Consider the following 27,387-nt stretch of genomic DNA (forward strand, 5'->3'; position numbering starts at 1 on the left):
TTTACCTACTCCACTTTGTTCTTCCTTTCCTCTCTTCTGTATATTTCTTGCTGCTCTTTACTCTTTCTTATCTCCTTTCTTCTTGAAGTCATTAACCTTTCTTGAAGATACAAATAATATAATATTTTATAAGCTATTTTGTCCTAGTGAACCAATTCAACCAAATGTTGATATTTTCTGCTACATTCCTAACTTTGGACGGACTCACCTAAACAAGGTCATGTTGAATCTTTTGTGAGGTTCGGAATGGGTGGAAGTGATTCGTGTCTTAGGACACAAAAGGACATAACTAAACAGTTCGTTACATTTCTTTGTTGAAAATGTGTAAATGTTTTCAATATACGCTCATGTTTATTATTGTAATTCTGAAAATATACTTAATAAAATAGATTGAACATAAAAAAGTAGTTGTTCGCCTCAGTTACGACAAATTTGTAAAAATAAACAACTGTTAATGCCAAAACTAAAAAAAAAAATAATAAATTTTAAGATGTCAACTGCATGGTGAAACTGAAAATTTAACCTTAGCAAGATAAACCAATAATTTAACATAATTTTCCGTGATCTAAGCTAGCTTTGCTAGTTGCTCATATAGTACAGTGGTCCTTTCTTGGCCTTACACAGTGTATTGCCCCGTCAGTACTACCATTCCCCCCCACACAATATAATGTTCTCATAGTTGCGCCATTGAGAGCATGGAGGAGGTGTCTTAGTAAGATATTCAACTTATGTCCTGAGAATATGAGAGAATACAACATCTACATTTTTTATCTTTTGATATATTTCCTGCCACGCTGTACTGAGAATTTACTGAAGAAGGTGGAGATACAGCTTCAGTGTGCAGTAAGCAGACAAACCACTAGAGACTGACAGAGTAGTCAGCAAGCCAGGTATGTAACAGGAGGTCTCATTAATAGCACAGGAGAAAGCAGAACGGGGTCAGGTGATAGCCAGGGGTCAGAATCTGGGCGGTCACGTAAACAGGAGAACGGAGAGATGGTGCCGAGGTCAGGAACGAAAATACAGAGGCCGGGAAATCAAAGTAACGTACAAGGGAGGAGGAGTGACGAGTTGGTACTGGGGTAAGACAGACAGGACTTGGGTAAACAGCAGGCAGGAATGTGGAGTCAGTGAGCGCGATGGACGAACAGAAAGGAAGACGCAGGTCAGGACAAGGTAGCAGGGAGGCAGGACAGATCAAAGTTAACTCACGAGAGCCAGGCACGCACACTGCAGAGCAGGAACTATTACTGGTGATTTTCCGGAGGAGCAGCGCTAGGATATAGCAGCCTGTCCTCCGGAACGAGGTAGAATGGAATTAACCCCTCCAATGACCTGTTACCCTATGATAGGATACAAGCAGCAGCTGAGCCAGATATGGATCATGACATTTCTCTTATTATCTCTAGTGACTATTACATGGGATTATTTATGATGTTACATCGTCATCTTTTTCCCATTCAGGTCCGTACAATATCAGATCCTCCCAGTGGAAACCTTCTATATAAGAGAATTTTTCTGATGGAGTCATCAAGGATGGATAAGGACAGGGACAAGATGGCAAAGAGGATATTACACCTTGCCCTAGAGATCCTCTTCCGGCTTACTGGAGAGGTGAGAGATTCTGATGACGTTACATTACATCATTCCTATCAATGGGAATAACAGATGGACAGAACTTGAGTGATAAGGAGTAATGATGAGCGAGACTGCTTGCCACTGCTTGATACTCGATCGAGTATCGGAGTGATCGAGTAAGGTCGATTGAGTAACGCGGGTGCTCGGATGTGTCCATCATGAACAACCTGGCACAAAGAGCCGTCTCCCCTCAGTCAATGATGGTAGCTGGCACCCCAATGATAACCGCTTACAGTTTCTGAATGGCTCTCACTGGGCGTAAAAACAATGTGCTCGGATGCTGACCTTCCTCCCCTGGAAATGCTCTGTTTATGGCTGGCTGTATGTGGACAGAGAGCCGAACTGCCCAATAATTGACTTCTATTACATTTGTTACTCGTGTCAAGACAGTCAGAGCGTCCAACCTACTTGACTCGAGTAAAGAGCACTTATGAGCTTGCGCATCACTAGTGAGGACTCTGGAAATGTCTGTAGTGAGATTTATTAATGTGTCTCTCCATAACTAGGATTACACAGTAGTGAAGAAGACCTCTAGTGAGCGCTGTCAGGACACTGTGTCTGAGAGATTGGGAAGATCCCTGAACCCAATCACAGGGCCTTCACGCCACCCCCTGATACATAAGGACATCAATGATCAGAAGATCCTAGAACTCACCTACAAGATGATTGAGCTGCTGACTGGAGAGGTGACACTGCTGGGACATTATACAGTAACGCTATGAAGGGATCGGGGGATGACTGTATCATTGTATGTGTCAGGTTCCTATAAGGTGTCAGGACGTCACCATCTATTTCTCCATGGAGGAGTGGGAGTATTTAGAAGGAAACAAAGATCTGTACAAGGCCATCATGATGGAGGTTCCCCAGCCTCTCATATCACCAGGTAATGGACATAACTAAATACACACGGCCTATAATTATCTATATGTAAGGAATGAATTCAGTCTCTGTATGTGTTTCTTCCAGATCTTTTCAGTAAGAGGACAACACCAGAGAGATGTCCCCATCCTCTTCTTCCACAGGAATGTAAACAAGAAAATCCCAATGTTCCTCAGGATCATCAGGTAGATGGAGAGAAGGTGTCATGAAATCTCCCTATGATGTGTAGACGGCTGTGAAGGTCTTGTGTTAAGTCTTGTTTTATCCAATCAATATTATATGTTTTATACTTGTGTAATGAGAACGGTGGAGATGGCAGGATTAGAGCTGATCATAGATGTGACTTCTCCATCTGTCTGTGACTTGCCCAATATTTGTTTCAGGGTGAAGATCTGACCCATATTACTACAGAGACATATGTCAGGGGTGATGAGCAGAGTATAGAGGAGGTTACTGCAGATAACAGCCCTGGTGAGTAACAACCATTAAATCAAGTTTCACAGGTGCTCAAGCGCCATGTTCAAGTCCCCGCCCTGCATGTTTCGCATCTGTTAGACTTTCATACATATTATACACTTGCATCCTTTTTTTTCACATGGCACTGAAGGGTGTTTTTAGTCTACCTAATAAATAAATCATTTATAAAAACAGCATGGGGTGCCCCCTATTTTTGATAACCAGTTAAAGTAAATCAGACAGTGGCAGCAGATATTTCAGGCTGGGAAGGTCCATGTTATTTGGCCCTTCCCAGCCTAAAAATATCAGCCCACAGCCTCCCCAGAAGTGGCGTATCACATTAGATGTGCCAATTCTGGCGCTTCTCCTTGGCTCTTCCCGATTGCCCTGGTGCCTTGTCAATCAGGGTAATGGTTTATGGGGTTGATGTCAGCTGTGTAGCGTCTGCTGGCATCAAGCCCTGATATTAGTAATGGGGAGGCACCTATCAGACACCCGCATTACTAACCCAGTCAGTAAAAAGAGAAACAATTCACACAAAAATACTTTGTTTTAAAAAACACCTACCGAGCCTTGGCCTGGTTCACCAATTTCTTTAAAAAAAGCCATGAAGGTCCAAACTAGTCCACCGAATCTGACGTAGTCCACAAATGGGAACATGAAAGGCATAAAAAGAGAGTGGTAAAAAAATAAAAACAAAACAGTCCCTTGTTCACCAATTTATTATTAAAAAATTTCCCCACTGCTCCGATGTAGTTCAAGGCATTCTCACAATGTCCACCGATTCTGTAGCACAACCTACAGTGCCTCTTTTTGGGAATGATGCGTCCTAGGTTACCTCCAGTCAGGCTGCGCTGTGCTATACACAGCAACTGTGACTAACGGTGATGACAAAAGTAATATTACCGGTCATGACCGGTCCCGCTAAGTCACACAGAGGGCAGCGCAAGACCCAGACTGTCTCACGAGCAGTGACTTCACTAACTCCGTAACATCCCCGCTCACCAGACATTCCAGGTCTCACACTGCCCTCTGTGTGACTATGCGACAGTTACTCACGTCATCATTGCTTGTCACAGATTCAGGGGAAATTGTGGGAATTCCATGGACTACGTCGGAGCTGCGGGGGTGTTTTTTTAATAATAAATTGGTGACAAGGGACAGTGTTTTGCTTTTATTTCCTTATTTCTCTTTTTATGTCTTTCAAGTTCCCATTTGTGAACGTCAGATTTGGAAGACCTCTTCGGACATTTATGACTTATTTTTGTTATAAATTGGCAAATCAGGACAAGAGTCGAGGGTATTTTGTGTTTTTTTGTTTTTTTTTAAATAAAATATTTTTGTGTATATTTATTTTCACTTACTGGGTTAGTAATGAGGGTGTCTCTACATTACTAACACCAGTGCTTGATGCCAGCTGACACTACTCAAATGACATCAACCCCTAAACCATTACCCCGATTGCCAATGTACCAGGGCCATTGGAAAGAGCCGAGGTGAAGCACCAGAACTGGCACAACTATCGTGATGTGCCACTTTCTGGGGTGACTGTGGGCTGCTTTTTTTAAGCTGAATTAGTACTACATTCATGAGACCAGCTATCAAAGTAAAAAAAAAATCATGTGCCACAGTGAGTCTAAGGCTGGAATCACACTTGCGAGTGTAAAATCGGTCCGATTCTCATGCTGGAAAGTCGGACGATTTTAGTTCACTTTTCATCAGTGTGCTGTCAGTGTGCAATCAGTTTTTACCCTCAGCAGCTGCTATTCATGTACTGTTATGTACAGGAGTATTTACATTGTTCTCTGCTACATGCGTGAAATGTATTGAGAAAAACGGATGTCACTAGGATGGTGTATGTGCCGTCTGTGTGACATCCGTTTTTTTCACGCACCCATAGACTTGCATTGAAGAGACTTGTGCGAGAAACTCACCAAAACGCAGCATGCTGCGATTTTATTTTTTTTTTCTCAATCCGATTTGGACTGAAAAAAAAATAGCAGATGGGAGCTGCCTCATTGATTAACATTGGTCCGAGGGCAATGCGAGATTTTCTCGCATTGCACTCGTGCGAGTTAATCGCAAGTGTGAAGCTGGCCTAAGTGAAAAAGTAAAAAAAAAGTTAATTAAAATATGTAATAAAGTATGGGGATTCGGCCTACCCCTGAGCTTGCCCTTTTGTCTCTAAGTGAGCTCTCCATTGTTAAATACAAGAAGAGCATCCTTAGGCATTTTCTGGCAGCCACCAGCAGGCTGATCCCCAGATGGTGGAAACAGGTAGAGACACCTTCTAAATCTGATCTGGTTTCAGAACTCAATGAGATTTTTAGGATGGAGGAACTTATAGGACAGGCAACAGACACTTCGGAAAGGGTGCTTAAAGTGTGGACCCCTGGATTATGTACAGAGAATCTGTGGAATTTGGACTGTGGATTGCAAGTTAGTGAACCATGTCTAGTATGGGGTGACCGAGAGAAGTGAGGCTTGAACCTCTAATGCAGGGCTCTGTTTTCTTTTTCCCTTTTTCCTCTTACTTAACGTTTTTAATCTATTCTATTCTTTTTCTTCTTTTCGCTATTCCTACTAGCTCTTCGATAATGCTTTAATTTGAAAATAGATCAATATCACTGTTTTTACTCATATATTGAGATCCATGTATGGTTTTACCTGCTAGATATGTCATTCTCGGTTTCCTTTTTCTTGGATCTCTTTAATAGTCTTATGTAGTCACTTAAAAAATGTTTTGTATTGACTACATTTTCTTCAATAAATCTTGATTTGAACAAAATATGTAATAAAGTAAAAAAAAAAAAAAATCACATACAAAAGCGCAGAAAAATCTCAAAAAGCCATTTTGCTACTAAAAACACAGCTTTTGAGTTAAAACCAAAATAAGCAATGAAACGTACACCTAATTGATAATGCCGTGTCCCAAACGAACCGATCTGTAAAACTGTCATGTTATTTATTCCGTACGGCAAATACTGTAAAAAAAAATTTGAAGAACACCTTTAAAATGTCAATTTTTCATCATACTAACACACAAAAAAATGTAATAAGTGATCAAAAAGCCATGTGTAAAAAAGAAACCGGGAAAAAGGTATGAAATGCCAAATCGTCTTGCAAAAAAAGCCCTAATATCGCTCAATCAGAAAAAAATAAAGTTACAGTTTTTTGAATATGGCGATGCAAAAACAAATTCATTTTTGCAAAATTTAGTTTTTAGGGAGTAAAAGTAGCAAAACATAAAAACTATATAAATCTGGTATCGCTGTAATCCTATTGACCCAAAAAAATAAATTGGTCTCATCACTTTTAAAAAATATATATAAAAAAAAATAACTGGATTGGTAGTTTGTCCATTTTGCATCTGAAGAAAATGTGATCAAAAACGTTATATACAACAAAATTGTACCCAAGAAATCTCCAACTTGTTGTACAAAATAATAAACACTCATAGAGCTCTTTTCGCTAAAAAATAAAAAAAGTTACATCACTCTGAATTTTGCGATGGAAAACTATTATAAAAAAAAAACAAACCATTTTTGCCGTGTGATAGTAATGAAATAAAAAATAAATATATATAAATCTGGTATCGCTGTAATCGCATCAACTTCAAGAATAAATCTGTCCTATCACTAATACTGTGTAGCTCAATAATAAAAATAAGAACTATTCTTGCACTGCTGTCTATTTGTTCATTCTACCTCCCAAAAATCGGAATAAGGCTTGGCTGAAATTTATCCTGCGCTCACCACTGAACACTTACATCGTGGTTTCCATGTAGATCCCAAAAACTGCAAATCAGACAAAACCCCCAACAGAATCACTCACTATAAGGCCGGGGCCACACGGGGACTACTGCGATCCCCTTGCATGAGACTCGGCTCGTGCTGGCAGTACAGCAGAGCCGAGTCTCATGCTTGTGTCCTTGCAACTGAGGTCCGTTCGTGCGAGCAGACCTCAGCTGCGGGGGGCGGGCCGGCACTCAGGAGGGGAGGGAGGGATTTCTCTCCCTCTCGCCTGTGTAGCCGGCTATAGACATTCTCGCTCTGCACGCACGGTACACCGGTGTACCGCGAGTGCAGTGCGATTTTTCTCTCGCCCCATTCACTTGAATGGGTGCGAGAGAAAGAGTCTCGGATTACAATCGCAGCATGCTGCGATTGTTTTCTCGGTCCGATTAGGGCTGAGAAAATAATCGCTCATGTGTGCTGTCACACAGGCTAGAATTGGTCCGAGGGGAATGCGATGTTTTATCGCACTTAACTCGCACCGATTTTCTCGCCGTGTGGCTTAGGCCTAACGATGCAGATGGGGACACTTTCCTTGATGCATCTAGTTTACAAATTGAGACAGGAGAAGAAGAGTTGCTGCATATTTGGATCAACCAATGCGTTTTTGTTCAATTCAAAAAATTATTTTATTGGTACAAAAATTTGTGCATACATAGAATCCACACAAGACAGTGATGGGGTTAAAAACATTTAAAATATGTATAATCAACGAACACCCCAATACATGGTTCCATGTCAGGAACCGGACACCAAAATTCCGAATACCACTATACTAGATGTACCATACAATAATAAATCCAGGTGGGATACAGAGCATAAATGTCATCAGTTACTGCAATCATATACCCAATAGTACATAAAAGTATAGCATACTATCTGACACCACCATTGTTAAATACAATGTAATAATTATAGACCACCAGCAGGACAAAAAAAAAACCCTTATGTAAAGGAAATCAGCGTACAACAGACACCGATTTAAGTAAGGTAAAACACCAGCTAACCAAAGGCATCCGAGATGAAACACCAGGTTATATTACCACCTGCTGAGGTCCAGATTTAAAGCAGTGCAAGGTCCCAGGATCGGTGTGGGTATGGGGTGTTGCCCCACGCGTATCGCCACAGAGAATGTGGCTTCCTCAAGGGCCAAAAAATAAAAAGGTTTACAAATTGGGATAATTTGTGGGGGTTTCTAATGTTTGGTACCTCAGGGGCCTCTTCAGTTTAAGGCTATGTGTCCACGTTGCTTTTTACCTGCTTTTTTGCTGCTTTTTCAACTGCAGCGTTTAATGCCGAAATGGATGTGTTCTGCTTTTCAAGCAAAGTCTATGGGAATTTGGGTTTCTTGTGCCCACTATGCAGTTCAAACTGCAGCCTTTTTCTGGCAGAAATTTGGGCAAAAACTCAGCTTTGCAGTGCAAAACTCAAATGGCAAAAACAATTGACATGTCAATTGTTTTTGCCATTTGCGTTTTGAACTGCAAAGCAGAGTTTTTGCCCAAATTTCTGCCAGAAAAAGGCTGCAGTTTGAACTGCATAGTGGGCACAAGAAACCCAAATTCCCATAGACTTTGCTTGAAAAGCAGAACACATCCATTTCGGCATTAAACGCTGCAGTTGAAAAAGCAGCAAAAAAGCAGGTAAAAAGCAACGTGGACACATAGCCTGACATGGTGACCACAGATGGGGTATCAGCGCACTCAGAAGGCACTGGGTAACAAACTGTGGGGTCCATTTTGTCGTGCTAACGCAACATTTTAGAGTGAAAATTACAATGTATTTAGTTTCTTTTATATTCCAATTTGCATCCATACAGTCAGGGCCAGAAATATTTGGACAGTGACACAAGTTTTGTTATTTTAGCTGTTTACAAAAACATGTTCAGAAATACAATTATATATATAATATGGGCTGAAAGTGCACACTCCCAGCTGCAATATGAGAGTTTTCACATCCAAATCGGAGAAAGGGTTTAGGAATCATAGCTCTGTAATGCATAGCCTCCTCTTTTTCAAGGGACCAAAAGTAATTGGACAAGGGACTCTAAGGGCTGCAATTAACTCTGAAGGCGTCTCCCTCGTTAACCTGTAATCAATGAAGTAGTTAAAAGGTCTGGGGTTGATTACAGGTGTGTGGTTTTGCATTTGGAAGCTGTTGCTGTGACCAGACAACATGCGGTCTAAGGAACTCTCAATTGAGGTGAAGCAGAACATCCTGAGGCTGAAAAAAAAGAAAAAATCCATCAGAGAGATAGCAGACATGCTTGGAGTAGCAAAATCAACAGTCGGGTACATTCTGAGAAAAAAGGAATTGACTGGTGAGCTTGGGAACTCAAAAAGGCCTGGGCGTCCACGGATGACAACAGTGGTGGATGATCACCGCATACTTTCTTTGGTGAAGAAGAACCCGTTCACAACATCAACTGAAGTCCAGAACACTCTCAGTGAAGTAGGTGTATCTGTCTCTAAGTCAACAGTAAAGAGAAGACTCCATGAAAGTAAATACAAAGGGTTCACATCTAGATGCAAACCATTCATCAATTCCAAAAATAGACAGGCCAGAGTTAAATTTGCTGAAAAACACCTCATGAAGCCAGCTCAGTTCTGGAAAAGTATTCTATGGACAGATGAGACAAAGATCAACCTGTACCAGAATGATGGGAAGAAAAAAGTTTGGAGAAGAAAGGGAACGGCACATGATCCAAGGCACACCACATCCTCTGTAAAACATGGTGGAGGCAACGTGATGGCATGGGCATGCATGGCTTTCAATGACACTGGGGCACTTGTGTTTAATGATGACATAACAGCAGACAAGAGTAGCCGGATGAATTCTGAAGTGTACCGGGATATACTTTCAGCCCAGATTCAGTCAAATGCCGCAAAGTTGATCGGACGGCGCTTCATAGTACAGATGGACAATGACCCCAAGCATACAGCCAAAGCTACCCAGGAGTTCATGAGTGCAAAAAAGTGGAACATTCTGCAATGGCCAAGTCAATCCCCAGATCTTAACCCAATTGAGCATGCATTTCACTTGCTCAAATCCAGACTTAAGACGGAAAGACCAACAAACAAGCAAGACCTGAAAGCTGCGGCTGTAAAGGCCTGGCAAAGCATTAAGAAGGAGGAAACCCAGCGTTTGGTGATGTCCATGGGTTCCAGACTTAAGGCAGTGATTGCCTCCAAAGGATTCGCAACAAAATATTGAAAATAAAAATATTTTGTTTGGGTTTGGTTTATTTGTCCAATTGCTTTTGACCTCCTAAAATGTGGAGTGTTTGTAAAGAAATGTGTACAATTCCTACAATTTCTATCAGATATTTTTGTTCAAACCTTCAAATTAAACGTTAGAATCTGCACTTGAATTCTGTTGTATAGGTTTCATTTCAAATCCAATGTGGTGGCATGCAGAGCCCAACTCGCGAAAATTGTGTCACTGTCCAAATATTTCTGGACCTAACTGTACATGAGTAGCACTTAAGGGTTGAAATTCTTACTGACAGCAGTTTTGAAGTACGAGGAGTGTGTTGGTTTTTTTTTTAAAATATCACTTTTGGGAGTTTCCAATATATCAGCCCCTCAAAGTCTATTTAAATCTGAATAGGTCTCTAAAGAAATAGCTTTTGTAAATTTCTTGAAAAACAAAGAGCGAATTTGCTGCTAAAATTTAAACTGCTTTTAACATCCTAAAAAAATAAAATAACATTTGGAAAATGATGCAGATGTAAAGTAAACGTATGGGAAATGTTATTTATTGATTTATTTTGTTAAACAGTCAGATACCCTTGGTCCGCACCAGTTCTAAGGGCATGTGCGCACATGTGCTTTTTTCCTGCGTTTTGAACTGCACCGTGTCAATGACAAAATGCATGCGTTGTGCTTCCTCAGCAAAGTCTATGAGAAGTCAGAAAATTCCATGCGCACGTTGCTTTTTTTAGGCAGCGTTTTGTTTGTCAAATATTTGTCAAAATAGTTGCATAAAAAAAGCAGCATGTCACTTCTTCATTGCGTTTTGTTGCTTTTTCCATCCATTGAAATGAATGAGGTATGTCTCTCTCACTCTCTGTGTCTGTCTCTCTCTTATCAGTATTGGTCTCTCTCAGTCCCGGTCTGTCGGTGTTGGTCGGTTTCTCTCTGTGGGTCGGTCGGTCTCTCCCTCTCTTTTTCATACTCACCGATCACTGGCGCGGCGCTGCACAGCTGTCACACTGCTCCGGCTGCTTCTGAAAGTGCCTGCCGCTCATTAGGCCACCTCATATTCACTGCTTCCCCCGCCCACCGGCGCCTATGATTGGTTGCAGTCAGACGAGCACCCACGCTGAATGACAGCTGTCTCACTGCAACCAATCACAGCCGCCGGTGGGTGGGTCTATATCGTGCAGTAAAATAAATAAATAATGAAAAAAAAAACGATGTGCAGTCCCCCCCAATTGATACCCAGCCAAGATAAAGCCACACAGATTCTGGCTGGTATTCTCAGACTGGGGAGACCTATCATTTTTAGGCTTCCCCCCAGCCTAAAATTATCAGCAGCTGCCTGGAATTGCCACATCCATTAGCTGTGACAGTCCCGGGACCTTAATCGGCTCTTCCCGAATTGCCTTGGTGTGGTGGCAATAATAGCCCATAGGTGCCACTAAGTCCTAAGTTAATCATGGCAGGCGTCTGAGACACCCCCCATGATTAATCTGTAATGGAAAGTAAATAAACACATACACCCAAAAAATCCTTTATTTGGAATAAAAGACAAAAAAAACACCCTCTTTCACGACTTTATTAATCCCCAGACACCCCTCCAGGTCCGACGTTGTCCACATAAGGTCCCACGATGCTTTCAGCTCTGCCACATCGGAAGCTGACATCGAGCGGCCATAGAGCACGATCGCTCCCTGTGAGCTCCACGCAGCAACTGAAGTGAGTTGCACGATCAGCGGTGCCCTCACTCAGGTGATGTTACGGTTGCTGCGAGCACTGGAGACTAAGTCCAGATTTCTTGCTACTGCACATGTGCGAGCGCTGGAGACTAAGTCCAGATTTCTTGCTACTGCACATGTGCGAGCGCCGGAGACTAAAGCCTGCTTTACACGGTACGACCGATTGTGCGATTTCACAATCGATCGTACCCGCCCCCGTCCTTTTTGCGTCACGGGCAAATCGCTGCCCGTGTCGCACAAAGGTAGTAACCCCCGTCACACATACTTACCTCTCGTGCGACCTCGCTGCGGGCGGCGAACGTCCACTTCCTGGAGTGGGAGGGACGTTCGGCGTCACAGTGACGTCACACGGCCGCCGGCCAATCAGAGCGGAGGGGCGGAGATGAGCAGGATGTAAACATCCCGCCCACCTCCTTCCTTCCACATAGAGCCGGCGGCGGCCGCGGGAGGCAGGTGAGCTGCTCATCGTTCCCGTGGTGTCACACGGAGCGGCGTGTGCTACCACGGAAACGATGGTCAACTAAATTAAACGATTTTATGGAACCTAACGAGCAGTACCCGACTCACGATTTGTGAGCGATACTGCGTCGCTAGGAGGTGTCACACAGGCCGGCATCGCCAGCGATGCCGGATGTGCGTCACAAAAACCGTGACCCCGACGATCTATCGCACGATAGATTGCCTGGTGTAAAGCAGGCTTTAGTCCTATCTTGGAGCCATTGCACATGTGCGGGTGACATCATCGCTGACACGAGGTCACATGTCTCTGACACCTTCTATGCCGATTGGTCGCTGGTCATGTGCTTGTGATGCCTTGCTCGGTGATAGGCCAGCATGACGTCACTCCTGTCGTTCTGGCAGCGGATTGGCTCTGGTGTCCTCCATCTTGGATGAGGCACAGAGTCTATATAAGACCCTGACACACGCCGCATGGCGCTCAGTCCTCTTGGTTCATGCATAAGAGTAGACGCTCTGTGCGCGTTCCTCTAGGCATTCCTCTGTCTATGCTAGGTGAGCGCTACCGGCAGGGTAGCGTTCTTATACCTTACAGCTTCGGCTGCTGTCCGTATCCTTACCTCTTAGGGGAGCGGACATAGGCAGGTGCCTGAGGCACATGGTCTGGCTGGGCCTTGTGGTTCGACTCGTAGGTGGACGTTGCCGCTAGGGTAACGTTCCTTATACTGCATCTGGCAGTTGTTCGTATCCTCGCACACTAGGGGAGCGAACAGAGGTAGGAGCTTTGTGCGGCTTACGCTGCTGTTCGTCTCTTTTGCACCACTAGAAGAGCGGACCTAGGCAGGTGCCATATCTAGTGGTTCGTGTCCTCGCACACTAGTGGAGCGAACGCAGGTAGGAGCTTTGTGCGGCATACGCTGCTGTTCGTCTCTTTTGCACCACTAGAAGAGCGGACCTAGGTAGGTGCCATTTCGCACACATTGCCTTTGTCTCTGTGATTATTAACAGAGATGATTCCACACACCCTCCAAGTAAGGGAGGAATTGCTTTACTTACTTATTATATCCTTCTGTGAGTTAACAGAGGTATTGCACTCTGCCATAGTCTGCAGCAGAGTCTTTGCACGGTGGACCCTGACTGTCTGATACTCCTTTAGGTTATCAGACAGCCCCCCCGTAACAGGTGATTTGCGGTCTCAGATGGAGGACTCCAACTGTGGCCGCAGGTAACCTGAGTGACGGCACCGCTGATCTCGCGGCTCACTCAGGTAATTTGCGGTCACAGGTGAGTCCTCACCTGTGACCGCAAATCAAGCTGGGACAGAGCCGTGCAATGACAGTGAACTCGGGTCACTGCTGCAGACCCTGCACTGACCTCAGAGGTTCACCTGAGTTTACTATCATTGCGCGGCTCTGCCTCTGTGTGCTGTCAGGAATCATGACAGCACACAGAGACAGAGCCGCGCGATGATAGTGGACTCGGGTCACTGCTTTGGACCTCGCACTGACTTCAGGGGTTCACCCAAGTTCACTATCATCGCACAGCTCTGTGTCTGTGTGCTGTCATGAATCATGACAGCACACAAAGACAGAGTCTCGCGATGACAGTGAACTCGGGTGTAGCTCTGAAGTCACAGCTGCGGGGCCCCGCAGTACTGCTTGTGTCCTGGCACTGACCTCAGAAGCTCATCTGAGTTCATTCTCATCTCGCTGCTCTGTCTCGGTCTGCTGACCGCACTGTCAAAATGCATCCAAAACGCATAGAAAACACATGCAAAATGCATCCAAAACGCATGCGTTTTGGATGCATTTTTTTTGTCAAACACAGTGTTTACAGTTGTTAAAGTCTGCCAGAGGGTGCATTATTTTGTCAAATCAAGAACGTAGTGTGCGGACATACCCTACGTCAGCTGCTAGGCGGGGCGAACCTGGTGGGACGGGAAGGAGGCGGCGGAGAGGTGCCCGCCGTAGCCAGGGCGATCCACGGGAAGGGCCCGACGCGTGTCCATAGTTGCCGCTGCCGCCTGCCAGTACCCCCCGCCCAGCTACTCGTCCCCGTGACTCCCGTGGGCCTTGTGGGGATGGGGACGGTGGCTTAGAGCAGGCCAGAGGTTGATTATTTTATACAGCATGACTGACTGGTTTGCGGATTTAAAAATTGAAAGTTTAAAAATTGCAACATTTTCTAAATTTTTACCAAACCAAACTTACAATATTTTCACACATAAAGGGAAAAAATACGGACTTAAATTTACCATTAACATAAAGCACTATGTGTCACGAAGAAACAATCTTAGAATTACTGGAATTCGTTGAAGCGTTCCAGAGTTATTACATCATAAAGTGACTCTAGTCAGACAGCAGCCATCGAAAAGATAAATGGATTCCAAAGCCAACTCTGCAAGCAGGCTGATGAGCTAATCTCGGTGGGATTTCCTACGAAAATTGATGAGTTAGACAAACTTCTCAGTTCTCCAGAACTGAATGTTTCTGATTTGACAACATTAAAAGCTGAACTAGATATACCAATCCTAGACCCTGGGAAAGAAAAACAAAAGGAGAAAGAGAAGAAAGAAAAAGATGAAAAAAAGAAAGATGATGACGAGAAGAAATGCCCTCCTTGTGGCCCAATTTCCAGTAATGAGAAAATCACATGGCGTGTTGTGCTACACATTGAAACTTTTCACTAGCTACACTATTCACCAATTTTATAGGGTTATGGAGCTTGTAAGGATCCTCTTGTCTTTGGTGTATGCGTGCCGGTGTGCACACCACCGTGGAGTGCACCAACCTATTTTTTTTACCATCCTCACTCAGGTTTCATGTTTTCCTCTCTTCGGCGTGCATTCCATAGTGGAATTAACATTATGTGCCCTGTCATTTGTGTCCTGTGGCTATTTTCACTTTGGCATTCATTCCACTGTGAAATGCACGCCTGTCTTCATTGGTACACGCAGTGATACATATGGTTTCTTTCCCTATTATCTGTTAAATCTCTATTTTATATCTCATGGTCTGGTCTCCATGTGAAACACATCTCCCATTTCTTTGTCCAATCAAAAGTTATCTATACATCTGCACTTTATCTATCAAAATTGCTAAATGCCTATTGGATAAGACAGCATTTGTAAGATCTGTAAATCTGTATCCTATTTACTCCTTGAGAAAGCCTTGAGTGAAACGCATGTCCGAGTCTCTGGGCTCTTTACTTCTGTGGTGTTTACTATTTTATGGTCTGTTCTTTGTTTGATATTGCAATTTATGCTAGATTTCATATCTACCATATTTTTCATTTTATAAGACACACTCCAAATTTAGAGATAAAAAAGGTAAAAAAAAATAAAAATGGGGTCCGTCTTATACTCCAGTGTTGTCTTACCGGAGGGGGCAGCAGTGGTGGTGAAGCGGGGTCACAGGAGGCAGAGGCTGGGCTAGCCTCGGCGGCGGCTCAGTGGCGTCAGCAGTGGCGGCTCAGTGGTGGAGCAGGCCGGTGCGGTGAGCGTCACAGTCTGTTCGCGGTTCCGTTCAAATGATGGCGCCTGGAGCGACGCATGCGCAGATGGATCTCTCATCCAAGGGCTTAATCTGCGCACGCGCTGACTCCCGGCGCCATCATTTGAAACTGGGACCGCGGACACACTGGGACACCTGCTGTGCAGCCGCCCGCCCGCACGCACAGAGTGGCAGCCAGCAGGCCGCCCACCTGCACAGAGAGGCAGCCGACATCCAGGACAGAGAGGCACTCGGCTGCCCACACGCAGCCACAGGCACCTGGCTGCCCGCAATCAGCCACGCAGCCGCCCGAACGCACCCGGTCACTGCACAGACAGCCCCCCGGTAAGCTACTGTATATTCGGATTTTAAGATGCACCCCTCATTTTCCTCCCAAATTTTTGGGAGGAAAAGTACGTCTTATAATACAAAAAATACAGTATATATACAATTTATGTGATATACCTAATTATTATTTTATGCTATATTTTACTCATTCTGACTACTATATGTATATTCATTACAATACCACTGTGCCCCGTTTCTGATACATCCTTTTCATGAACTTACTTCTGTGTATCTGCCCCATACTATTTTAATATATATTTTTATAACAATTTCCTTTGTGGTTCTTCACCCTCCTTTCTACTGTTATATTGTAAAACGTTTTTTTTTTTTTCCCTTAGGGAATTATTTAATTACTTTACAGAATTTGCAATTTCTCAATACATATTATATGGAAATGATATAAGAATATAATTTTTAAGGATATTTTGTTCAAAATAATTGCTTTTATTTTTGGCAGATAACTGTACCAGGAGATTAGAGGGACAGCTGACATCTTCTGTTTTTAAATCAGATAACTTTGATATCACACAAGATACAATTGAGGAGAATGCCATTATTCCAGATTTACCATCATCCCTTCACAGCAAAGAACAATCATTACATCCTTTTAAACAAGTAATATCTTCTGATTCATCACAGACTATTAAGAAAACTAAAAGTCACAAAGGTGTAAAGAGTGGGGAAATAATTAACCGTAAATCAGATCTTGTTAAATTTGAAAGAATTCACACAGGGAAGAAGCGATTTTCATGTTCAGAATGTGAGAAATGTTTTGCACATAAATCAAATCTTGTTCTACACCAAAGAACTCACACAGGAGAGAAGCTTTTGTCATGTTTAGAGTGTGGGAAATGTTTTGTAAAGAAATCATATCTTGATAAACATAAGAGAAGTCACACAGGGGAGCAGCCATATTCATGTTTAGAATGTGGGAAATGTTTTGCAGAGAAATCAAATTTTATTAGACACCAGAAAATGCACACGGGGGAGAAGCCATTTTCATGTTCAGTATGTGGGAAATGTTTTGCACATAAAATGCATTTTGTTACACACCAGAGACGGCACACAGGGGAGAAGCCATATTCTTGTTCAGATTGTGGGAAATGTTTTACAGACAAATCAAATGTTGTTAGACATAAGAAAATTCACACAGGAGAGAAGCCGTACTCATGTTCAGAATGCGGAAAATGTTTTCCTCACAAACGGTCTCTTCTTGAACATCAAAAATATCATACAGGGGGGGCGTGGCCTGCTTGCTAATGGCACCGGTCACCTAGCTGCTGAGCTCCAGCCACCTCGACTCCTAACCGGCTCACTGCGGCTCACCAGTGGCACCAATCTCTCTGCACACGGGGGGAAAGTGCTGCGGAGGTACCCAGGAACGTGGCATGCCAAGGGGAAAGTCCCAGAAGAAGCCGTCCCCGGCGAAAGTTACAGACTTCTTCTCCAGCACGGGAAGAGGGAAAATGGCAGCAGCATCCTCCTCCACAGCTTCCTCACGCTCATCCAGGAGGGGATCCACAGCAGGCCCAGACTTGGACACAGACGCTGCAGATATACCGCTTACCAAAGGTACCATGCAGAAACTGCTCAGTGCCCTCCGCTCATCACTGCAGCAGGATTGGAAAGATATGGTGGCTGAGCTGAGGGGAGATATCACTGCCATAGGCAGTCGCACAGCACACATTGAAACTAAAATGCAGGAGCTGACAAAGTCACACAATAGCCTCATTGATGCCAATGCAGCACTGGAGGAACAAGTGCAAAAGCTCCATACCAAGGTCTTGGATTTAGAGGACAGGTCCCGCAGAAACAACATAAGAATCAGAGGAATTCCAGAGGCCATACCAGACAAGGGGCTGCAGAGCTTTCTAGGCTCCTTGCTGCAGGAGCTGCTCCCAGACCTGTCTGCAACTGATTTCCTGGTGGACAGAATACACAGAGTCCCTAAGCCTAAATCCCTCAGTGCTGATGCCCCCCGGGACACTTTGGCTCGCCTGCACTTTTACAAGACCAAAGAAGCCCTGCTGCGAGCCCTGAGAAGGAGGCCGCCTCTGTCTGAGCAATTCCGGCACCTGTCCATTTTTCCGGATCTGTCTGCAGGAACCCTGGCAAAAAGGAGGGAATTTGCCCCTTATACCAAAATTCTCAGGGATGAAGCTATATCCTATAGATGGGGTTTCCCTGTAAAGATCCTGCTTTTCCGTGCAGGAAACACCCACGTCTGCCATTCCCCACAACAGTTGGCAAAGCTCCTATCCTCATGGAACATGGCAAATCTCCCGGCCAGATCTCCAAGAGCCACAGGATCATCCCAAAGGGATAAAGTGAATGAAGATTGGTCCGTCGCGTGAGTTATGTGATATGTCTGAGTCGCGGCTGAGACTTAGTTGCTACTTTTAAGGTCCGCTGGTTCTGTTCAACCAGGACCCTGAGCCCCCATGGCGGTACATTTCCACCATACCGCAGGCCCCCTTTTTGGGCTTTTTTCTATGTGGACTGATGCTCCCTACATCAGTAATGTTAGTGATGTTAATGTTGTCAGTGTTACCTCTTTCCTGCCTAACCTTCCTTTCTCCCCCCGCAGCTCTAGGCAAGAGACTTTTTTTCATGTACAATGGTACTGAACTGTATGTCTATAAATGTTAGGGGCCTGAACTCGCCGGCCAAGAGATCCATGTTTTGGCGAGAAGTGGTTAAATCCAAATGTGACGTGATTTGTGGTCAAGAGTCTCATCTCCTCCAGGGGGACTCGCACAGGTTAAATAATGCTAAATTTCCTTTCATACTGCTGGCTTGTGGGAAAAAAAAAAAGGCTGGAGTATTCATTTGTGTAAAAAATACTGTTGCGTTCACACTACATTCCCAACATTTAGACCCTGAAGGTAGATACGCCATTATTAATTGCTCCATAAATGGCTCTAAGTATACTATTGCAACCCTTTACGCCCCCAACTCTGGTCAGATCAGCTTTCTGCGGAGGTTTCTTTCCAAGCTTTCATCCGTTACAGAGGGTAAGCAAATAATCTGCGGGGATTTTAACATGTTAATGTCCAGCACTCTGGATTGCTCCAATACTGCTGTAAAGAGGAAGGAAATGAGCACAATAATTTCAGAAAGGCATCTCCATGATATATGGAGATACCAACATGCAAATGAGAGGGACTACACATTCTTCTCACCTCGGTTCACCTCATACAGCAGATTGGACTACTTTCTGGTTGAAAGCTCACTTATTTTGGATTGCTCAGATTCAAAAATTGGACTTATAGCTTGGTCGGACCATGCCCCCATATACCTGACAGTCCAGGAGCAAAGCCGCACGCCCGTTTTTACCCGGTGGCGCATGAATGACTCCCTCCTGGCCTGTAGACAACTCTCTGAGGAGTTGCAGGCCGACCTCGCAGAGTTTTTTAAATTTAATGACAACAAGGAGGTGACAGAGGAAACGCTATGGTCTGCACACAAGGCCTTTATTAGGGGGTCATTCATCAAAATTGCCACTAGGGAGAAAAGGAGGCGTCAGGCAACTTCCAAAGCTCTACTGTCCCACATAGCGCTTTTAGAAGCCCACAATAAATCTGCCCCAAACATGTCAACATCTGACGAACTCAGGAAACTAAGAACACAGCTCCGCCAATTGCTGATGGTAGACTATGAGAAAAATTTAAGATCCCTCAAACAGCGGTACTATATGATGGGTGACAGGGCGGGTGCCTTACTAGCCAGGAGGGTTAAAAAACGAGAAATGCAAAACAAAATTGAATACCTCGTGACGGGTTCTAATGCCACAATACGCAACCCAACGGAAATAGCCAATGCATTCGCTGATTTTTATCAGTCTCTCTACAACCTTAAAAATGACCCCAATGCCCCAAAGCCTACCCAATCGGCAATTAATTCCTTCTTAAACAATATTAATCTTCCTCGGTTATCTACAGTACATCTAGAGCAACTAAATTCCCCTTTCTCCCTGGAAGAGGTTCGCCAGGCGGTGAGCACAGCCAAAAGAAATTCAGCTCCAGGCCCAGACGGCCTCACTAACTCCTATTATAGGCAATTCACTGAAACCCTGTCTCCTTTCCTCCTGAGACTTTTCTCCTCTTGGCGAGCCACAGCAGATATTTCACCAAATAATCTAGAGGCCATTATAACTACCCTGCCAAAGCCAGGAAAACCCCCTATTTCACCAGGAAACTTCAGGCCAATATCCCTCCTAAACTGCGACTTAAAATTATACGCCAAAATAATCTCAGCTAGAATACATAAAGTCCTTCCATCACTGATTTCCCCGGATCAAGTGGGGTTTGTGGCGGGGAGGCAGGCGAAAGATGGGACGAGACGTATGCTGGACCTGATTGCGGTGGCTGAGGGGAGGAAAATCCCCAGTGTATTCCTGTCCTTGGACGCAGAGAAGGCGTTTGACAGGGTGCACTGGGGATATCTGAAATCTGTACTGGCCAAGTTTGGATTTGAAGGCCCCATACTTACCGCCATAATGGCACTATACTCTAACCCTAACGCCAAAGTTCTGGCATCCGGATTTATATCTCGGAGTTTTGAATTATCCAATGGGACACGCCAGGGGTGTCCGCTCTCCCCTATCATCTATGCCCTTGCTATAGAGCCTCTGGCGCAGACTATCCGTGAATGCCCTCGGATCTCGGGGATTCGAGTGGGGAGTACAAACCATGTGATCAGTCTATATGCGGATGATGTGATTTTATCCTGCACTAATGTAGAGGTGTCCCTAAAACATGTAATGGAGATCCTGTCCTCCTTCGCTCAAGTCTCGTATTACAAGCTTAATATTACCAAGTCCTTAATTTTTCCGCTCTTCCTGCCCGCCTCAACTAGAGCCACTCTTTCTCATCTTTACCCCTTCAAATGGGAAGACGAGGGTATCCCCTACCTGGGTATTATACTGGCCCCGCTACACTCCGTGATCCGGAAAAATCTGCTGACCCTGCACACCTCACTGGATAGAGAACTTACTCGCCTTTCTCTTCTCCCGCTCTCTTGGGTGGCGAGAATGCAGACCTTTAAAATGATCTGCCTCCCAAAAATTATCTACTTACTTCGGTGCCTGCCCCTAACAATTCCGCAATGGTATCTCACCAAAATTCATTCGATAATGAGTAAATTTATATGGGCTGGGAAAAAACCTAGAATAGCCCTGAGATGCATGCATGCCCCGTTAAGTGGTGGAGGAATGGGTATTCCTAATATTCTAACATACCACAGAGCCGCTATCCTGGAACCGGCTCGAGATTGGTGGAGGAATGATTCAGACTTAAGATGGTTACAGATTGAGTACACCTGGGCACAGGTCCACTCCCCTAAACAATTCATAGACTCCCTGCTCCTAACCCCTTCGCCCCCCGGCGATCTTCTACCCACCACAGCAGCTCTAAAGAAAGCTTGGTCCTTGTGGAGCAAGCCAGTGTCACATGCTTTAGGTCCCAGCATTCCCCTTAGATCGCTAGAAGCCTTCATTCCGAACTTGAATCTTGCCGCCTGGACACGTGGAGGTCCAATCACCCTAGCAGATCTCTATAGAGAAGGCGTCCTACTCCCGTACTCAGAAATGTGTGATAAATTTAACCTTCCCCGACACAGTCTATTCCAGTTTTTTCAAATACGTCACTTTCTTCAGTCCGCTCCTCATCTCCCGGCTCCCACGACAGCTGACCACGCCTCAATTAAAAAATTCTTTCAAAATAGCAAAATCAAAGGCCTTTCATATATCCATAATATGCTAAACTCCCCACAACCGGACAAACAATTGCCGTATATGCTCAAATGGGAAAAAGATCTAGCTTCTCCGCTTCCGCCGCAAGAATGGTTCGCGGCCTCAAAATGGATCCACAAGTTCTCTTCTTGTCTCAATCATATAGAGCAATTAAAAAAGGTTCATCTGAGGTGGTACAACTCCCCTACTAAACTGGCTTCTTTTTCCCCACATGTGTCACCACTGTGCTGGAGGGGCTGCAACCACAGGGGCACCTTATGTCATATGTGGTGGTTTTGCCCTAAGTTATCTAACTTCTGGCAGGAGGTGTTCAATCTAATCCATGAGGTTACTAGTCTCCGCCTTTCTCCAAACCCAACCTTAGCGGTGCTACACATTGGCTTAGATGGGATCCCGGATCTTTTAAAAAACATCATTTCTCACATTCTCATAGCTGGCAGGTACTGTGTGGCATACAAGTGGAGGTCGGTGAGCCCCCCTACAAAAAGAGATCTAATTGAGAGGATCAACCTACACTGGCTATACGAAACCAACTTGGCCCCCAACCTAGAGAAGAGAACGGTGAGACTTAAACAATGGCACCCGTGGGCCACTTCCCTTTATGCAACGGCCCTCCCCCAGATACCGACACCTACACCATAAATAAATTGATTATGCCTAAGAATGTCTTGTAGAGCTGCTTCCCCCACCCCCTCTCTTTCCCCCCTCCCTCCCTGCTCCTATGTTCAGGTTGTTGTTGTAAGGGGTATTTAATGTCCCAGATTGATATTCTGATAATGGCTCGAGGCTATTCCACCTCTTGCTACTCAATGCTCCTGTTCTTGATGTTGTTGTATGAGAAGTTTGTATTTTTCTGAAAACTCAATAAAAACCTTTATGATAAAAAAAAAAAAATATCATACAGGATAAGTTGTTATCTTACCTAGAAAGTGAGAGGGTTTACTTTAATATCATATATCATATTTTGTTGACTATTCCCAGAAAAATTCACATGAGGAGAAGCTACAAATTGTACAAGAAACAATGTATAGACAAGTAAATGACAAAATAAAGTAATTTAGAAATTGTGAGTTAAAAATGTGTCGTTACTAACAGACATCAGTTATCCAAAAGGCAAATAAAAACCAATATTCCACTCTTATATTTCTGTATACAATATGTAGCAAAAGGAATGCACCAATCACAGACAGCAGGACTGGCGGTGGGCAGGGGAAGCAGTGAATATGCATGAAGGTAAAAGAATGTCTCCAGAAGAAGAGTGAGCGGCCCTAAAGCAGCTACAGCCGCACCAGAAACTCGTTAATATGGTGTTAGGATTTTTTTTGCTGCTGCGCCGTTTACTAATCAGATTAATTGATTTTATATATAAAATTTTATATATAGATTTTTGAACGCGGCAATACCAAATGTGTGTATATTTTTAACCCTTTAATTTTCAATGGGGTGAAAAGGGGGTGATTTGAACATTTAGTATTTTGTTTGTTTTTTTTACTTTACTAGTCTGTTGATCACAGCTACACAGCTCAGATCAGCTGAAATGTTCATCTCTTGTAACAGGCAGCACTCTGCCAGCTGTTACAGTCATGATAGCTACAGGAGTCCTCACATGAACGTGTGCTACCATGGCAATCATCGGCTCCACGTGATCACATCTCGTGACTTCCGATGGCAGCAGGTAAGTAAACATTTACCACGGCAGGCATTTAAATTGTGCTGTCACATTTTGACAGCATGATTTAAGGGGTTAACAGGTGCAGGTGGATCGCGGATGCAGCTACGTCTGGGAGGTACAGATATCAGCTGTTCAAATCAGATGACATGTGCAGGACTCACCTCTGGCTGTCTGCAGCAGCCGCAGGTGATTACACCTTGATGGTTTAAGGCGTACGGCCTGTGGTCATTAAGGGGTTAAAAAGATGTATTAATTTCCTTAATTATCTGACAAACCCTGTTTAAGAACATTTGTTGTGAAAGCCTATTGCAGTGATCAAACCTCATTAGCAGAAAGAATCAAAAGGCTAGAACAGAGAAGTGGTCCACAGTTCATTTTAGTAATAAAAGCAAGTTTAATTTGTTTGGGTCTAATGGGAAACACTATGTTCATTGACAAACTGGGGAAAGACAACCCAAAGTGTGTTAAGAAGTCAGTGAAAGGTGGTGGAGACAGTGTCATGCATGGTTTGGGGAATGTATTCTGCAGCAGGAGTTGAACCTCTCATACAGCTACATGGCAGAGTGAATGCAATTCTGTATTGGAACCTTCTTCAACCCACATAGTTCGTTACTTGCGTTCATTAGTCAGCCAGCAATTTTCATGCAGGACAGTGCACCCTGTCACCCAGCAAAACTGGTAAAGCAGTTCCTTGAAACAGAAAACACTGAACAATGAAATGGCCAGCCCAGAGTCCTGATCTAAACCCAATAGAAAACCTCTGGAAAATCCTTGGTGACAAAGTTATGGCCAAGAAACCCACAACAGTCAGAGAACTGTGGAAGAGACTGGAGGAAGAGTGGGCTAAAATCACACCAGAGCAGTGTGAGAGACTAGTGATGTTCTGTGGCCACAGATGTGCTGAAGTCATTCACAGCAAAGGCCTGTACACTTCCTACTGAATGGTGATTGTTGTTACGTTCAGAAAATTGAGTTACAATCTTTCTCTGTGCTACAGTCATTGTTGATCTCTAATTCTGATCATCATGTTTTGGACAAAATAAAAGTTTAATGCTGATAAAGTTTGGATCTTCTGTAAAACACTGTTCTAGTGGCATGGTGCACCCCTTACAAAAAAAACCCTTCAGATGGTGATCAATGTAGATTACGTTATTTCTGAAAAAAGCAAGTGATCATACATTGTCCTCTAATTTTGATCTGCAGTGTATATTATATTCCGTGTGCTTTTTAGGTAGGGAATGAACATGTAATATACACCGCGTGTAGAATTATTAGGCAAGTTGTATTTTAGAGGATTTTTTTTATTATTGATCAACAACTATGTTCTCAATCAACCCAAAAATTCATAAATATCAAAGCTTAATATTTTTGGAAGTTGGAGTGGGGTTTCTTTAGATTTGGCTATCTTAGGAGGATATCTGTTTGTGCAGGTAACTATTACTGTGCAGAATTATTGAGCAACTTAATAAAAACCAGATATATTCCCATCTCACTTGTTTATTTTCACCAGGTAAACCAATATAACCACAAAATTTAGAAATAAATATTTCTGACATGCAAAAACAAAGCCCAAAAAAATTAGTGACCAATATAGCCACTTTTCTTTATGATGACACTCAACAGCCTACCATCCATAGATTCTGTCAGTTGCTTGATCAGTTTACGATCAACATTGCGTGCAACAGCCACCACAGCCTCCCAGACACTGTTCCGAGAGGGAGGTGTCCTGTTTTCCATCCCTGTAGATCTCACATTTTATGAGGGACCACAGGTTCTCTATGGGGTTCAGATCAGGTGAACAAGGGGGCCATGTCATTATTTCTTCATCTTTTAGACCTTTACTGGCCAGCCACATTGTGAAGTAGTTAGATGCATGTGATGGAGCATTGTCCTGCATGAAAATCATATTTTTTCTTTAACGATACCGACTTCTTCCTGTACCACTGCTTAAAGAAGTTGTCTTCCAGAAACTGGCAGTAGGTCTGGGAGTTGAGCTTCACTCCATCCTCAACCTGAAAAGGTCCCACAAGTTCATCTTTGATGATACCAGCCCATACCAGTACCCTACCTCCATCTTGCTGGCGTCTGAGTCGGAGTGGAGCTCTCTGCCTTTTACTAATCTAGCCTATGGTCCATCCATCTGGCCTATCAAGAGTTACTCTCATTTCATCAGTCCATAAACCTTTGAAAAATCAGTCTTAATATGTTTCTTGGCCCAGTCTTGACGTTTTCTCTTATGTTTCTTGTTCAAAGGTGGTCGTTTTTCAGCCTTCCTTACCTCGGCCATGTCCCCGAGTATGGCACACCTTGTGCTTTTTGACACTCCAGTAACATTGCAGCTCTGAAATATGGCCACACTGGTGGCAAATGGCATCTTGGCAGCTTCACGCTTGATTTTCCTCAATTTATGGGCAGTTATTTTGTGCCTTTTTTACCCAACACGCTTCTTGCGACCCTGTTGGTTATTTGCCATGAAACGCTTGATTGTTCGGTGATCACGATTCAAATGTTTGGCGATTTCAAGACTGCTCTATCCCTCTGCAAGACATCTCACAATTTTTGACTTTTCAGAGCCCATAAAATCTCTCTTCTGACCCATTTTGCCAAAGGAAAGGAAGTTTCCTAATAATTAAGCACACCTTTTATAGGGTGTTGATGTCATTACACCACACCCCTCCTTATTACAGAGATGCACATCACATGATTTACTTAAATGGTAGTTGGCTCTCAAGCCTGTACAGCTTGGAGCAGGACAACATGTATAAAAAGTATCATGTGATCAAAATACTCATCTGCCTAATAATTCTGCACACAGTGTACAGTGTGTCTAGCCATATCCTGTCCACCGCCATTAACTTGAGAACGGCGGCAGCTATAGGCATAGAAGTGGTGTCTAGGTATAGTAAAGTAGCCATGCGCTACGCAATGAAACCACCTATAGCGCCACCTTGTGGAAAACAATGGAGTTAGCATTTTTATCTCAAACGGAATGAGAGAGAAAAAAAGTGAATTCAAAAATTGTAGGGCATCATCAATTCAATACGAATCGACACCTTGCATACAGAAATGCTTATGACATGAAACCCATGACCCCCCAAAAACATTGAATGCTAGTTACCCATATGGCACTCATTTAACTTTGATGCTGAAAGTGGCCACCGTCAGCTGCAATGCACATCTGGACTCTGGTCAGCATACTGTATCTTGCTGCACGTTGTGCAATATGGTAGGTGACACTTTTGCACAAGCATCTGTGATACGTCGTCATAGGTCCTGCAATGTTGGTGGAGGGGTCGCATACACCTGCTGTTTGATGTGACCTCACAAAAAGAACTCCAATGGGGCCAGGTCAGGTGAGCGTGGAGGTCACTCCACGCAGCCACCATACCCAATGACTTGTAGGAATGTCTCCATGAGGTATCGCTTCACGTTCGCAGTCTTGTGAGTTTTACATGTTCTAATCATAGCATTTCTGTATGCAAGGTGTCGATTCGTATTGAATTGATGATGCCCTACAATTTTGTAATTCACTTTTGTTCTATATCTCGTTCCATTTTCGAGATAAAAATGCTAACTCCATTGTTTTCCACCAGGTGGCGCTATAGGTGGTTTCATTGCGTAGCGCATCGCTACTTTACTATACCTAGACACCAGTTCTATGCCTATAGCCGCCGTTCTCAAGTTGATGGCGGCGGACAGGATATGGGTGGACACACTGTATGTAGATTACAGGGGAAAGAACAAATATCCTACACAAACAGGTGTATATTTTATTCCCTGTCTTAGGTGGGGAGTGAACATGGAATATACAGTATATATATATAATAGGGAAATTAACACATATCCCATATAAACAGGTGTATATTATATTCCCTGAGCTTGTTAGGTGGGGAACAAACATGGAACATATGTAGATAATAAGGAAATGAACACATATCCCATATTAACAGGTGTCTATGTAT

General features: G+C 43.7%; 1 protein-coding gene across 1 annotated transcript in view; it reads left to right on the forward strand.

Moving 5' to 3' along the window:
- LOC142312157 (uncharacterized) overlaps positions 1-27,387 on the forward strand; it is a 228,838-nt gene that overhangs the window by 63,155 nt on the left and 138,296 nt on the right. Inside the window, exons 7-12 of the mRNA XM_075351059.1 lie at positions 1,465-1,614; positions 2,145-2,324; positions 2,398-2,521; positions 2,605-2,702; positions 2,901-2,988; positions 16,459-17,136. Of these exons, the coding sequence (XP_075207174.1) occupies positions 1,465-1,614; positions 2,145-2,324; positions 2,398-2,521; positions 2,605-2,702; positions 2,901-2,988; positions 16,459-17,136 (1,318 nt within the window). The remainder of the gene's footprint in view (positions 1-1,464; positions 1,615-2,144; positions 2,325-2,397; positions 2,522-2,604; positions 2,703-2,900; positions 2,989-16,458; positions 17,137-27,387) is intronic.

This window comes from Anomaloglossus baeobatrachus, chromosome 5 (genome assembly GCF_048569485.1).
Source record: "Anomaloglossus baeobatrachus isolate aAnoBae1 chromosome 5, aAnoBae1.hap1, whole genome shotgun sequence".
In the NCBI taxonomy this organism is placed as follows: Eukaryota; Metazoa; Chordata; class Amphibia; order Anura; family Aromobatidae; genus Anomaloglossus; species Anomaloglossus baeobatrachus.